Here is a 16,836-nt window from a genome sequence, read left to right as displayed (position 1 = left end):
TCTCTCCCACCACCTGCACTGATTCGAGGGGGCAACCCAGGACAGAGCTGGCCTTCCTGACCAGCTTGTCGAGTCTCTTCCCCTCCGCCGCTGAGATGCTGCTGCTCCAGCAGACCACTCCATAGTAAATGGCCGATGCAACCACCGTGTTGTAGAAGGTCCTTAGGAGTGCCCCCTGCACTCCAAAGGACCTGAGTCTCCTTAGCAAAACATTTAGAGAGATCTTTATTTTTTGAAATGTGCTGTATAGATGCAATAGGTAGTGTAAGAAAATAACTGCAGATGCCGGTACAAATCGAAGGTATTTATTCACAAAATACTCTTGAGTTGTTTTAAATTCTTCACTAATACATATGGCGTTGCCTTTTACCCACATTGCTGTTTTCTTGTGTTTTTTTGATGTTATTCTAATATCTGCAGTATTTTGCATTTGTAGATTCAATGATACTTTATTGTTGCATGTACCTGGGGTACAGTGAAATACATTGTTTTGCATGCAACCTGGTAAAATCATGTAGCAAACTTCACTTAGGCAGTACAAATGTTGCCACGGTTTTGCGCAGGCAAACATACAACTGTCACCGAACTGTCCTATCTATTGCCTGCTGCCACACGTGGCAATTGTTTATTGTCTATTATCTATTGCCCCCCCCCCCCCACCGGGTTCTCCTTTGTACTCGGCGGCCCCCTGCCAGATCCCCCTTTGTATTTAGCGGCCCCCCTCCCTCCGCTGGGTCCTCCTTCATTCTCAGCGGCCCCCTTCGTTCTTCATTCCAGATTTGGTATCGTTTTGGAGTTGCATATGATTTGTAGTGAGTAAAAATTACAGATTTCTCTTGCGCTTTTCTGAAAAAAATGTATACGAGGTACTGTTTGCATGTGATTGGAATATATTGCAAAGATGATGTTTAAATCAAGTTGCTTGAAAATCTTGATTACATCCCTGTTCGTAAATTCCTGGCATCGTGAGTTTGTTTCAGATTTGGGAATCGGTGGTACTGGATGCAAACCACCTTTTTTCATTTATCCTGGTCTTTGACCAAAGAACTCGCCCAAACTTAATGAATAGAAGCCTTCTTTGAATGCTGTAAAATTTCTGCAAACATTAATAAAACCTGACTCTTGTAATGATGCAGTCATCTGTCAGTCCTCCAGCGCACAAGACGTTGAGATCCAGTGCTGCTTTTCCCCCATTTCACTCTGCTTTTGGAAGCAGCTTGTTAAATGAGCATCATATCAGCCTTGAGATAATTCAGTAGCGGAGTGGGCCCAGCTGACTGAAAAGGCTGTACTTGTGTAGCATTTGAATTTGATCTGGTTGCTTCAAGACATATTTTCTTCAACTTACCTCTCCACTTGATTTCTATCATCTTTGATGTTAAAAAATGAAATACTTTGGTAGTGCTGTTAAAAGCCCTTCATTGTTGTTTCATGCCACAATATTTCAGGAGTATGTTGTGCTTTCTCTCCACACTTCTTGGTTTTTATTGTGTTCTTGTTTTCTTCAAGTCTCAGACTGCATACAATCATGGCTTTTCAGTTGATGTTTGACCAACCACATGATTCTTCTATTGTGCTGTAGAATGCAAATTCATTTTTGCTCCGACGTGAAACTGACCGATTGTCATCACCTTGAAAGGAATGTTTCGCTTTGAAATCCCCACAACTTCTTGTCGTTCACTTGCTGCTTGGTTCCCCGTCAGTATCTTACCTTGAATTTGGAGATAATAGATTTTGCAACATCTTAAACATGTGCTCTGATTTTGTTTGTTGTTCTTATTTATTTCCTGTTGATTGTAATGCAATCTGTATCTACGTTTTGTAACAGAAAATCTCCTTGACCCCTTTCTGTATGCATGTCTGAGATGTACTTTCACACCACAAGGTTATTCAGAATTGCACAAAAACTTTTCAACTTCGGTTATTGTGGCTAAATCTTTCTTCCAATAACGTGCTACCAGCATTCATTTCATCGACAGCCTTGACATTCTGCACACTTGCGCTGTCATCTTTGTGAGGTACGTATTGGATTTTATGCTGGTTGACTAGCCGCAGATTATTGTTTAATTTCCTTTGGTTATTTAAACACGAACCATTACGTATATGGTAGATGATGGCCATTGCCATGTAAAGCTAACCATGCCATCTCAGTGATCAAAAATCAAAAGATTGCACATGCTTAAAATCTGAAATAAAAGCACAAAATGCTGGAAGTCCATAACCTTTCAGCAGAACCATTCCAGTGCCTTTCCTCGAGGATGGAATCATCTCCTTCAAATATTTATTCACTTTGCATCAGTTCATAAGTCATAGGAGCAGAATTAGGCCATTCGGCCCATCAAGACGACTGCAGCATTCAATCACGGCTGATGTATCTTTCCCTCTCATCCCCATTCTCCTGCCTTTTCCATGTGTTGCGCTCCTTAGAGTCATAGACATGGAAACTGATCCAGTGGGCCAAATTGCCCACACCAACCAACATGTCCCATCTACACTAGGCCCACCTGCCTGCCTTTGTCCCATATCCCATTAACCCTATCCTGTCCACGTATCTCTCTAAATGTTTCTTTAAACATTGCGATTGTACCTGCCTCAACTATCTTCTATGGCAGTTGGTTCCATACACCCACCCCACCCTCTATGTACAAAAAAAGTTACCCCTTAAGTACCTTTTCCTCCATCATTGCCTTCTCTTGTTCCTTCTCTCTCATATTCTTGTCCAGCTTTCCCTTAGATCTATACTGCATGTGTGGTATTGAGTTCCACTTGCCAACCCTCGTGTGTCCACTACTGCTGGCAGGAGCACCTGTATTATGGGCCACAGCTGCTCAAAGTGAGGAGGCTGCCTGATTTTGTGTCCTGCCCAGGCAGTCTGAATACTAAGCTTGGAATCGAGAAACAGCAAAATGGCACTCTGCCAAATAGGAAACTAAACCTCACCTAGCTTAACGTTTGAGAGCAAATAACCAGCACAAACATTTGTGTAATTTGCTTCATTAGATTTCTAATTGATTGAATAGGTTCAAAGTCAGTACAAATGGAGGTCAGTGTGGGTTAAAACATGACAGCGGTCAAAGCACTCGCACTGAAGTTTGACTTGGGTGGTTTCAGAACCATGGCTAGTTTTATTCCTATCAACTCAGTTAGCATCACACAGTTTTGTGTTGCAGAGAAGTTATGCTTATGGAATCCTGTCCATATTATCATTGAGATGCATTTTTGTGGTAATGAATCTGTTGAGCATTAATGTAGAAACATGGAACTGCAAGTGCTGGTTTACCAAAACAAGGGCATAAAATGCGGGACTAACTCAGCGGCTCAGGCAGCATCGCCGGAGAACATGGATAGGTGACAATTCAGGTCAGGACCCTTCAGTTCAATTTCTTAGATGAAGTATTAGCAGAATTATAGGTGAATTGAGCTGGAATAACTCAGCGGGTCAGGCAGCATTTGTGGAGAAAAAGGATGGGTGACGTTTTGGGTCAGGACGTTACCCTATTTCTTCAGGGATGCTGTCTGACCCACTGAGTTACTCCAGCACTTTGTGTCTATGTTCGGTGTAAACCAGCATCTTCAGTTCCTTTCTACATTTGAAGCAGGATTAGGCTGTTTGATTCCTCCGTGTTTCTCCAGTGTTCCTCGTCTGTTGATCGTTAAATTACTTTGAATTACAGCATGTTTGTGTTAATCTGTAAGAGCCCTTCTAATGAGTGAATGTTCCAAAGCAGTCTTGTGACAATATCACTGGAAGGGAATCCTGCCCATAATATAATTGAGATGCCTTTTTGTGGTAATGATGCTCTGCTCCTGCCAGTGACCTGGGAATGATGGAGAGAGAGAAAAACTACTCGAAGAAATTAACATCTGACAAAAGGTCTGTGGTATGCAGATGTTTAGGAAAAATAGTAGGACGTATTTAAAATGGGCCACTATGTCCATTTTTATTCTCTTGTGTTTGATTTTCATGCATGATGTTGGTGTACATTTAATATCTTAGATTTACAAAATATCTTAATTTATCCTTGGAATGTTGCTAAAGTGCCTCCTATGCAGGGATATGCTTTGAAGGTTGGTCTCAGGCAAATAGGACGATGTGTATGTCATTAAATGAGAATCCAAAAAAAGTGTCCACATGCTTAACATCTGGAACAAATCCAGAAAATACTGGAGTCGCTCAGCAGGTCAGGCAGCATCTGTGCAGAGAGAAACAGCATTAACATCTCAGGTCAAAGACCTTTGGACAGAATTGTTTCACATTTCTGACAAAGGCACGTTAACTTGAGATGTTAACTCTTTCTCTTTCCTGACCTGCTGACTGTTTCCAATGTTTTCTGGTTTTTGAGTAAGTACGTCAATGCAGAGGAAGGGGATGAACCTTTGTGGGTAATGTTTTAGATCATCAGCATCTACATAAATACACTGAAAATTTTAATTTATATTTTTGTGAAAGAGAATAAAGTCTTCCGAGTCACAGAGTCCCACAGTATAAAACTCTTGTCAATACATTGTGTTACCTCCTCAAAAAATTCAATCAGATTAAAAAAGTCCTGCTGGTCATCTCTGATTAGTCCTATGTGCTTTTGAAATACAACTTGCAAAATAGATATTGTCCATTTTTTACCGTAAAAATGACTCAAATTTCAGCCTGTTTATCGGATTCTGTGCTCCAATTTTTAACTGTAAGGCTCTAGAACCCTATTTAGGTTCATAACTGGAACATTTTACTAGTTTTACCTCATTTTATATTTTGTTAGGTTCAGCAATGTTTTTCCAAGTCTCAACATGGCAGTAAAGAGGCGAGAACAGACTTTGCAAGATTACAAAAGATTACAATCCAAAGTGGAAAAGTATGAAGAGAAGGAGAAATCTGGACCTGTGCTAGTGAAGCTTCACCAGGTAAGATGACCCTTGATTTTCTTTGGAGACACGAGAGATTGCAGATGGCATCTGGAGAACTCAGCATGTCAAGCAGCATCTGTGAAGGTAAAAGGATGGTTGACATTTCAGGTTGAGACCATCGGGTTTCGGCTGAAAACATTGACCATCCCATTGCTTAATCCATTGAGTTCTAGTTGCAGTATGAGTTTTTGTGTGGCTTTTCTTAAAGTTACAGAGTGGTTGGTGGGATCTTAAATGTGCACCTCGGTTGGTTTGAACCATACTCCTCAATGCAGGTTGAGGCACAAAGTAATTGTAAACTACAAACAGTTTTATCTGTTCCAAGAAAAGATGCAGGAAAGACAAATAATCTATTGCAGATGTTTCTCCCTTCTTCTTCCCTTCCCCCTACAAGATGAATCAGATAAAGCAAAGTGGCTTTGACTACAAGTGATGTCAGGATATTTGGTCATGGAAGAGCTTGGTTCTGCTGTCAACGTTTCTTGAATTGCTGCATTGGAGTCCTTTTTTTCCCACCCTGGCTTACGACATTGTGTCCATCAAGATATTGCCCCCAACTATCCCATCATGGTCAACAAACTAAGAGCAAAGTTGGGGTACTGAACCAGAGATTGACCACTCTTAGGAAGGGTCCCCACCCAAAACATCACCCATCTTAAGAATTATATTGTGCAGGCGCAGGTTCGGGATGTTGGAGGTGCTCTCAATCAGCTGGGCTGCTTTGTTCTGGATGCTGTTAAGCTTGCTGAGTGTTGCCAGAACTGCACTGAAACCAGCAGCGAGAACCCTATAGGACACAGAATGCTGGAGTTATTCAACAGGTTAAGCAGTATCTCTGGAGAATGTGAATAGGTGACGTTTCAGGTCGGGACCCTTCTTCAGACTGAAAAACGGTCCTGACCTGAAACATCACCTATCCATGCTCTCCAGAAATACTGCCTGGAGTAGTGTGTTACCCCAGCACTTTGTGTCCCTCTGTGTAATCCAGCATCTGGAGTTCCTTGTTTCTACAGAGAGAACTGCATGACCATCCTCATATATGTCTTTGAGATGGTGGAAAAGTTTTGGGGTGTCGGGGTTTGTCATTCTAGTGATTGGTGATAATTAGGCGATCTGATAAACAGAACATACCCAGACAATTCTCCACTGTCAGTTAGAAGCTAGTGTTGTAATTATATTGGAACGGGGAACAGGTTGCCAGAGGTATGATTAGTTATTGAACACAGATCTTCAGTACTACAGCCAAGTTGTATTTTGCACCCATAGCCTTTGCTGTAAACAATGCCACCTGTTTTTACTTATGTATCGTGGAGTGAATCTAATTGACTGAAGAATTCCTTCTGTAAAGGTGGGGGTCACGGGAAGAAGCCAAAATAGACGTTCATCGGGCATTTCTTCATGAGCTTGGCTACAAATGCTTCATCTTTGACTTTAACGCTCATATCCTGAGTCCCAACATCATTTAGGACAAATTGAGTCTTGGAGCCTGCTCCAAGTTTAGTTTAGTTTATTGTCACATGCACCCAGGTACAGTGAAAAGCTTTTATTTGTTGCGTGCTGTCCATTCAGCGGAAAGACTATAAATGATTACAATCAAGCCATCCACAGTGTACAGATACAAGGTAAAGGGAAGAAATGCTGCTGTTGGAGTAGAGGTTTAAAAGAGTGGAGTGATTGTAATGAACAATTGCAAATCTGCTTCTGGGACCAGCATTCAGAGAGTCACTTGGCTTGTTAGTTGTTTAGTTCTCCACCATTAATCACAACTAGATGTGAAAGGATTGCAGAACCTTTCCGCTCATTATAAGATTACTAAGCTTTTTTGATGTCTGTTGTTTAGCACTTGGTTTGCACCTCAATTTTTTACTTGAATCTCTTTCTTATGTTGGTTCCACAGCAGAGTGAATCTCGCTCCACTGTGTTATCAGTGAATTAATGGCAAACTTTAATCTGAACCATCTGAACTTGGCACTTGCAAATGTATTTCTTTGCCCACTGCTGTTCCAAACCTTTCGTGCTACTTCTAGTTCGCATTCCTCATTACTGGCTTCAAAGCAGTGCAGGACACAAACATCACAACTCTCATGCTGTTTGTATTTTGCAGGCAAAGGAGGAACTAAGGCCAGTTCGAGAAGATTTTGAAGCCAAAAACAAGCAGCTTCTTGATGAGATGCCAAAGTTTTACAACAGTCGCATCGACTACTTTCAACCAAGCTTTGAAGCTCTGATTCGTGCCCAGGTAGGCCATGAGCAGAATTAACTTTTCTTAATTTCCGCACAACATCTTATATTTCAGCGGTTACCAGTTGCTTAATATTGCCAGCTACTTGTCCAACGCTGCAGCAGAAGAGTGGGTTCTACAGATAGCTCGTCAGAGTCATTGACAGGTGCTTGTTCTATAGAATGTGTGTTTCAGAAGGTTAGAGTGATTAGCATTAATGTTCAGTTTGCTGCACTTCACAAGTTTTTGAAACCTGTGGATTTTTCATCATGTCTGGCGTGCAAACATTTCATCTATATACTAAAACTCTCGTTTGTTTGTTTATTTGTGATCGAACTACAGCCAAAACGGTACACGATAGCTTAACAATTTTAGGCCCACCTTACTCACCGTCATCGCTTTAATGGTAAAGCAAGTAGTTTTATTGAAATCGGTGTTATATTTTTAAAGTTATTCACATTTTAAAGTTTAAATCTATCTCCTAGGGAGGGGGAGGGAGGGGGGAGGAAGGTGGATAAGGGGGGTTGAGGGGGATGGATAGGGGTAAGGGGAAGTAGGAGGGGGAGGGGGGTAGGAGAGGGTGCTACACCAATGCAGGAGAGGTTTGGGTCCAATGGGTCTACTTGATCTAGTCAGAATATAACATTGAATGAGAATATTATTCCTCAATCTTTGTCCTTTTTATGGACATCTTATTTCCTCTGATTCTAATTGTAATTTAGGTTTATTTACCTAGTACAGTGCAGCACAAGAGCAGGCCCACAATTTCTGCCCCGAACATGATGCCAGGATCATTACTTATCTACGTATAGGAAAAAAACTGCAGATGCTGGTTAAAATCAAAGGTAGACACAAAATGCTGGAGTAACTCAGCGGGTCAGGCAGCATTTCGGGAGAGAAGGAAGGGGTGACGTTTTGGGTCGAGACCCTTCTTCAGACTGATGTCAGGGGAGGGGGCGGGACAAAGATAGGCTACATTCTATCTTTGTCCCCTCTCCTCCCCTGACATCAGTCTGAAGAAGGGTCTCGACACGAAACATCACCTATTCCTTCTCTCCCAAGATGCTGCCTGTCCTGCTGAGTTACTCCAGCATTTTGTGTCTACCTTCATTACTTATCTACCTGCACATAACCCATATCCCTCCATTCCCCGCATATCCATATGCCTATCCAAAAGGCTTTTAAATGTATTAAAGTATCTGCTTCAGGCACTACCCTCAGCAGCACGTTCCGGGCACTCACTGCGCTCTGTGTTAAAACAACTTGCCCTCTGGTATGTGCCCTCTCCATCCTGGGGAAAAAGATTCTGACTCTCTATCCTATCTATGCCACTCATCATTTTATATACCTCCATCAGGTCTTCCTGCAATCTTGCAATCTCTGGCGTTCCAGAGAAAGCAATCTGTTTGTACAACTGCTCGCTGTAGCTATTACCCCCTAATTTTGCTTGTGGTTAGTTACCTAAAATTGGCAAAATCAACTTTCATACCGTTGGGTTGTAAGCTACCCAAGAAGAATATGAGGTGCTGTTCCTCCAGTTTGCGTATGGCATCATTCTGGCAGTGAAGGAGCCCCAGGACAGAAGGGTCAGTGTGGGAATGGGAAGGGGAGTTAAAATGGTTGGCAACCAAGAGACCCAACAGGCCTTTGCGGGCTGAGCGCAAGTGTTCAGCTAAAAGCCTGACAGGATAAGTGCACCAATATGTCCAATCCCTCCTGGAATAACGTCGCCAGTGCTGATTAACTAGTTATATCTGTGCTTGGTAGATTCATATGGGCAGGCACTGTCGAGCAAACATGCCTCAAACTCAATTGAATGGCCCAGGTAACTCAATAATGGCTTCCAGACAGAAGACACAAAGTGCTGGAGTAACTCAGCAGATCAGGCTGCATCTTTGGAGAACATGGATAGGCGATGTTTCGTGTCAGGTCCTGACCTGAAATGTCACCTATCCATGTTCTATGGAGATACTGCCCGAACTGCAGAGTTAGTCCATCACTTTGTCTTTTTTTGTAAACCAGCATCTGCAGTTCCTTGTTTCTCCAATGGTTTCCAGACACACAGGTTTGTTCCTGTACATTTAGAGATAAATTTGATGGGGATTCATTTTTCAAGTGTTGATGGAACCCTGTTTTAGTGACTGCTGTATAAAGTTGCAGGCAACTGAGAAACAAAATCACATCGGTAGGCATTATAGTGGGATGCTCTATTGCTCCTGGCACTGTGCCAATGCCCCCCCTATATAATAAGGGCAGTATGCAATAGTTGCATGATACTATCAGCAATGGTGAATCTTGCTGTTGTTGTTATTCAAGGTTTCAGAGCAGTTGTGATGTCCTAGCTTTGGTTGCACATGATAAGTGCTACTGTGCACAGAAGGGACTCATGGTTTATGTTGAGACCAAGACTATGAGGATCACAGATCATTTTTAATCATCCCCTTCAGAGCAGGAGTACACTGAGTAATGCTGGTTAAAGTTATTGTAAACATAACAAGCTAATTGTGCACTCACTGATTTCCTTTTTTAAACATCCTCTTTTGCGTGATCTGCACCACTCTTCCCTTGGAACATTGCCCAAGACATCAATGTTGTGGGGCATTACATATAATTACAACCCAGTAAAGGGCTATCAACCCCAGCAATCATTGTTGGTGTTTTTTCTTCGTCAGCAGTTCTTGGAAATCAAGGATGACGTGCTTCTAACATGGTGTTGTGGTTTCTGAGGTGGTTATTGAGGTTATTGTGGAACTCACAACCTTGACAATGGATGAGGCAAAAGGCAGGTGGCTGGCTAGTTTGGGAGATGGTGCGTTCCTTCCACCTTTTACCCTCCACTGCTGCGTTCTTGCTGTGTATGGATAATGACATCCTCCATACTCCTGCCAGGGGCTCACAGTGGAATGGATTAATTACATTTATTTCAAGGAGGTTTGGAGGTTTGGAGAAGAAAATACAGAAGCTTGAAAGCATGCACCGCCAGATTCAGGAACAGCATCTTCCCCTCCATTATTAGGCGTCTGAACGGTCCTTCAATAAGCTAGGGTACTATTCGATTAACCTCTTGCCCATTGAGGATATTGGACTTTGTCTATGGAACTGATATGCTATAATGCTAAAACTATGTGTAGGAAAATAACTGCAGATGCTGGTTTAAATCGAAGGTAGACACAAAATGCTGGAGTAACTCAGCGGGTCAGGCAGCATCTCAGGAGAGAAGGAATGGGTGACGTTTCGGGTCGAGACCCTTCTTCAGACTGAAGAAGGGTCTCGACCCGAAAAGTATATAGGAAAAGTAAAAAGTATATAGGAAAAGTAAAAGCAAATGAAAGTATTGTCACGAGGGAGACTAATATTCCCAGGAATCAATGGGAAAGCCTTAACTCCTCAATGAGTTCAAACTCAAGTACAATTGATAGAGCAAAGGGAAAGATACCGAGTGCGGACTATAGTTTTAGCATTGGTAGACACAAAATACTGGAGTAACTCAGAGGGTCATGCAGCATCTCAGGAGAGAAGGAATGGGTGACGTTTCGGGTCGAGACCCTTCTTCAGACTGAAGAAGGGTCTCGACCCGAAAAGTCACCCATTCCTTCTCTCCTCAGATGCTGCATGACCCTCTGAGTTACTCCAGTATTTTGTGTCTACCAATGCTAAAACTATAGTCCGCACTCGGTATCTTTCCCTTTGCTCTATCAATTGTACTTGAGTTTGAACTCATTGAGGAGTTAAGGCTTTCCCATTGATTCCTGGGAATATTAGTCTCCCTCGTGACAATACTTTCATTTGCTTTTACTTTTCCTATATACTTTCTAACTGAACTAACTCAATGTTCTGTAATCCTCATAGATCCCCTGATTTCTCCTCCTCCCAGTATTTATTGGGACATCTTGTTCCTTCAGGGCGTGTTGCCTTGCAGAATTAAAAAATCTACTGTTTTAAGTGCATCATCCCCTTTGGTTCAATCTGGTGTGTTCTGTGGTTTTGCTGCAATTTGTAATAATTTTCTCATGGTTTCGGAAGAGGCTGGGATTTTCCAAAAATTGCAATAGCCCTTTTACAAAAGCTGCAAATTTATTTCACTCCTCTCTTGAATTTCCATGTTGGTAATTTAATGTTGGTATTCCAAGTATAGTCTTTATCAAAGGTACCCAAGTATTTTTCTAAAGGTACACCTCCTCCCAGATTTACCAGCTGCCCACACATCCCTGACAGCATATTGTTTTTATGGAACATGGGTTAGTACCTATCCCTTCTCTGCATGTTCATGTGCCTTTGAGTTGAATTGAAAGATATAGCGCGGAAACAGGCCCTCCAGGCCACCAAGTCCACGGCGACCATTGATCACACTTATTCTATGTTATCCTACTCTCTCATCCACTCCCTACTTACTAGGGGCAATTTACAGAGGCAATTAACCTACTGACCTGCACTTCTTTGGGATGTGGGAGAAAGTCAGAGCACCCGGAGGAAACCCACGTGGTCACAGGGAGAACGTGAAAACTCCACACAGTCAGCACCCAAGGTCAAAATTGATCCTGGACCTCTGGTGCTGTGAGGCAGCAGCCTCCACCAACTGCATCACTTTGCCACCCCTTCCACATGCCTTTCAAACATCACTGCTGTATCTGCTTCCACCAAGCCCTTGGTAGTGCATTTCAGACACTTCCCATGCTGTTTTTTTTTAAATTGCCTCACACATCTCCTTTAGTATTTCCCCCTCTAACTATGCTCTTCGTATTTGACATTACCATCACGGGGGGAAAAAAGGTGAAATGTAAGATAAAAATAGACAGTAAATAGCAGGAATCTTAGGAACATGATATACAGAAGGATGTTGGGGTGCAGTGTGTCGGAAGGAACTGCAGATGCTGGTTTAAACCAAAGACAGACACAAAATGCTGGAGTACTCAGCAGGGCAGGCAGCATCTCTGGAGAGAAGCAATGAATGATGTTTCGGGTCGTCAGGGATGACCGGGAACGTCACCCATTCCTCCTCTGCAGAGATGCTGCCTGTTCCGCTGAGTTACTCCAGCACTTTGTGTCGATCTTGGGGTACAACTCCAATTGCATGTGGGGAGAAAAACCTTCTACCTTATCCATGCCTCTCATATTTTTATGTACTCCTTTAGGTCCCTGACTACTGATATTCCAGGGAAAACAATCCAAGTTTGTCCATCCCCTCCTTAGAGTAAGCACTCTCTAAACCATGCAACATCCTCATGAACCTTTTTTGCACACTCTCCAAAGCCTCTGTCCTTTCTGTAATGCGGCGACTAAAACTACAGGTGCTTCCCGACTAACGATGCTTCGGCTTACGATATTTCGACTTACAATGGTGCAAACGCTGGGCAACGGCCCGTGATCGCTTCCGGCCACATGATCGGGTGTATTAAATGCATTTCGACGTACGATATTTTCGGTTTGTGATGGATTTATCGGAACGTAACCCCATTCTAAGTTGAGGCGCACCTGTACATGCAATACTCCAAATGTTTTATACAGCTGCAACATGACTTCCTGACCTTCACACTCAATGCCCCAAGCAATGAAGGCAAGCGTGCCAGACATCACCTTAATCACCTTTTATACTTGTGTTGCTCCTTTCAAGAAGCAATGGACTTATACCCCCAAATCTCTCTGTACATCATTGCCCACAAGGTTCCCGTCATTGACTGTATATTTTCCTCTTGCATTTGACTTCCTTAAGTGCAACACTTCACACTTGTTTAGATTAAATTCCATCTGCCATTTCTCCACCCATATTTACAACTGACCTATATCATGCTGTATCCTTTGGCAACCTCTGCACTCTCTGCAACTCCACCAATTTTGTGTCGTCTACAAACTTGCTAATCTGCCCATTTACATTTTTGTCCAAATCGTTGATATGCACCGCAGCCAACAGAGGTCCCAAGGCTAATCCCTGTGGAACACCACTGGTAACGCAACTTCAGTCAGATTAAAAACGTCACCACCACTAAATCCTCTGTGCCAGGCCAATTTTGATCATTCACAAGTGGGTGACGTGAGGAGGGTGCTGAAGTTTCAGGGGTTGTAGATAAGCCAGGTAAAGGACGTTTCAGGTGTGAGTGTGTTTGTCCTACAAAGAGAGGTGATGCTGACAAGTCTTTTTACTTTAGAGTTATCTCTATACTTGGATGCGCTGAAATTTCACCCAGAGAGAAGCAGATATTTAGAATAATTTATGCATGAAAGCTTTGGAGACTCGGTCATTGAATATATTCAAGACAGACGTCAATACACTTTTACATATTAAGAGATTCGTGGTCAATGCAGGAAAGTGTAAATGAGATAAATGATTAACCATGATCTCATCGAATGGCAGAGCAGGAAAGAGGGATACATGGATTACCACTGGTTCTGTGTCTTATGTTCTTGTGTCTTGTGGACATTGGGGACTGGACTCAAACACTTTGTCATCGCTCTGTCTCAGCACTATTTGCAGACAGGTTTTCTTTGCTTATTGATTTACACAATCAAAATTGTGCAGAATGATCTGAGGTTGCAGCATCTGGCAAATTATTAGATTAACAGGAAAGATCGTGGAAAAATTTGGCTGCAGTCATTGACGATTAAATAAATTATTTGCTCTGTCTTCTACTGGTAGTGTGTGTTTCTATAGGTGAAACGCAAACACATTTTGCAGTTCTTTCTAGACCACATATGGAACTTACGAACATTGATTTGCATCGTGGTCTTCAGACATTGTAGAACATGGAACAGTACAGCACAGGAAAAGGCTCTTCGGCTCACGATATCTGTGCCGGAGATGATGCCAATGACCTCTCTTAACTACCTGCGCATAATCCATATCCCTCCATGCCCTGCATATTCACATGCGTATCCAAAAGTCTCTTGAATGCCACCATCGTATCTGCCTCAACCATCTGCCCTGGCAGCGAGTTCCAGGCACTCAGCAGTCTCTGTGTCAAAACAAAGGTTACCATACATCTCTCTTAAACTTTGCTCCCCCCCCCACATTAAAATGATTAAATATACAATGATGTGCCTACAAAATCTGTGGATTTAAGATGTCATCATGGCTCTCGGATGTCATGATATCAATATGGTAAAATCAGAATTCAAGCTGCAATCTTTTTCTGGTTTAATGTTTGTAACCATTCAATTTAATTGGATTCTCCTTTTGTCTCAGGAAAACATTTAACCTCGCCTGTTGAGCCAATTTATTGGTCATTTTTTTGTGTGTGATCAGTATTCTCAGAACTGTCTTCAATCTTCCATAATTAAATGGGCAAACCACCAGGAAGAATAGCCACAATAATTGTACTAGTTCAGAATCAAACAGGTTTCTATTTACTCCAAAATGTTGCATGTCATCGAAGAAAAAGCTCTGCCAGATATTTTGTAAAACAAATATATTTTTATCCTACCAGATTTTCGCACATCAATCAGGTTAGAATATATCAAATCTTTAATTGGCCCAACTTTCACCTGTTTTGAAGAAAAATGGCAGTCACTTTGTTTATTGTTGATGTGCTGGTGATTCATGGTCTGAAATTAAATGGTAGCTGTCAAGACCCTCATTTTGCAACCTGCTGAGGCAAGATCTGCATCTGTGGTGCAGGACTGAGCCTTGCAAAGTGTGTTGCCTTTTCTGAAGTATAGTGGCTTGATGTAGTGCGGCATTCCTTCCAGTTGCTCAGTTAAGACCTGGCAAACTCTTCCCAATGAAGGTCAGCCAGGATTCAAACCCTTGATGGTCACGGATGGAAGGCCAGCACTGCCTTGGTAGCTCCGGAAACCACTCGTTTGATCTTAACGCTTCCTCAGAACAGACTTGGATTTAAAGATCTACAGGTGAACAAAGAGAAACGGCTAAATAACAAAATACCGTGCAATGATGGCACTCAGACACTGCCTTAAAATGTTGATTATTTTAAACCATATTCTTGTTTTGTATTTTTGCAAAAGTGAAGTATCTGGCAGTGAAACAGCCTGTGATGTTTTGATCTTAAACAAATGTCAAACAAGGAGAAAACAGGCATTTTTCTATAATCCTTCACAATGTCAGTTCATCCCACAGCACAAGCAAAGGATTACATCATTGGTGAATTATTATCATGTGAAACTTTTAAGTATATATATCAGTCAAAGTGCACACAATCACAATGTGATTATGGGCAGATAATCTCTTTGTCGGAACGAAGAACTGCAAATGCTGGAAAATATACAAAGGGGCACAATGTGCTGGAGTAACTCAGCAGATCAGATCTGGAAAACATGGATAGGTGACGTTTCAGGAAGAAGGGTCTCGACCTAAAGTGGCATCTATCCATCTTCTCCAAAAATGTTGCCTGAGATGCTGAGTTACTTAAGCACTTTGTGTTCTTTTCAGCTAATCTCTTTATTTTAATGTTGGCTGACGAATAAACAGAACACTTGGGTTAAAATTCTCTTTTTTCATTCCTGGATTGAACATTCTTCAACTTCCCTTCCATTGACTCCATCTACACTTTACGCTGCTTTGCCAAGGCCACCAGAAAAATCAAGGACGAGTCTCACCCCAGTCATTCCCTTTTCTCCCCCTCTACAATCAGGCAAGAGGTACAGAAGTGTGAAAGCACATACCTCAAGATTCAGGGACAGTATTTTCCAAGTTGTCATCAGGCAACTTTTGAACCATATTATCAACAACTAGCGGGCGGTCCTGAGCTACCATTTATCCTATATCTGTACATTGGACCGCACAATTGTAATCATGTATAGTCTTTCCGCTGCACGGTGGGGCAGCGGTAGAGTTGCTGCCTTACAGCGAATGCTTGAGACTCGGGTTCGATCCTGACTACGGGTGCCGTCTGTACGGAGTTTGTACGTTCTCCCCGTGACCTGCGTGGGTTTTCTCCGAGATCTTCGGTTTCCTCCCACACTCCAAAGACGTACAGGTATGACTGGGTAAAATGTAATAATTGTCCCTAGTGTGTGTAGGATAGTGTTAATGAGCAGGGATCGCTGGGCGGCGCGGACTCGGTGGGCCGAAGGGCCTGTTTCCGCGCTGTTTCTCGAAAAAAAAATCGTTTAAAAAATCTGACTGTATAGCTTGCAACAAAAAGCTTTACACTGTACCTCGTTGAAACGGCAAAGGAAGCCTTGTTTTAGGTCTCATCTAACTTCCGACAGTGTAAACATTTACTGTGGACAAAATGTCATGTTTCTGGAGTGGAGGATTAATCTATAGGCTTCTGGCTCAAGAACTTGAGGGGTCTGGCACGCCAGCGATAGACATGAGTTACTATAATGGGAACCAACATAAAAATGTAGGGACAGAAGAAAATAGGAACAGGAGTAGGCCACTTACCAACAGTAGTAGACCATATGCTTGCCCTGCTATTCAGCATGATTGTGGCTGATGCACCCGAGCCTTGTCTCTTTGTCTCAAGATCTACCTGTTATATCCCCTTAGAATCTTGTTTCAGTATGATCATATATAATTCTTCAAAACTCCAAAGAATATGGATCTAATTTCTTTAGCTGCTCGTGATAAGACACTCTCCAATCCCAGGAACTTGCCGAGTGAATTTCTTTTGGGCTGCCTCCATTGCCAATTTATCCTTTCTTACACAGGAGACCACCCAAAACTAGACAGAGTAGTTGAGGCATGGCCTTGCCAGTAACTTGTTCAACTGTAACTACACGTCCCTATTTCTAAATTCCAATCTTCTTGCAATAAAGAC

The 16,836-nt window shown here is 42.3% G+C and overlaps 1 protein-coding gene across 1 annotated transcript in view; it reads left to right on the top strand.

Annotated features, from left to right (window-relative positions):
• bin3 (bridging integrator 3) overlaps positions 1-16,836 on the top strand; it is a 113,778-nt gene that overhangs the window by 65,887 nt on the left and 31,055 nt on the right. Inside the window, exons 7-8 of the mRNA XM_078428905.1 lie at positions 4,755-4,896; positions 7,004-7,138. Of these exons, the coding sequence (XP_078285031.1) occupies positions 4,755-4,896; positions 7,004-7,138 (277 nt within the window). The remainder of the gene's footprint in view (positions 1-4,754; positions 4,897-7,003; positions 7,139-16,836) is intronic.

The sequence above is a fragment of the Rhinoraja longicauda genome, chromosome 36 (assembly GCF_053455715.1).
Source record: "Rhinoraja longicauda isolate Sanriku21f chromosome 36, sRhiLon1.1, whole genome shotgun sequence".
NCBI classification, from domain to species: Eukaryota; Metazoa; Chordata; class Chondrichthyes; order Rajiformes; family Arhynchobatidae; genus Rhinoraja; species Rhinoraja longicauda.
Note: the sequence above shows the minus strand (reverse complement) of the source record. Positions and strands in the feature narration are given on the sequence as shown.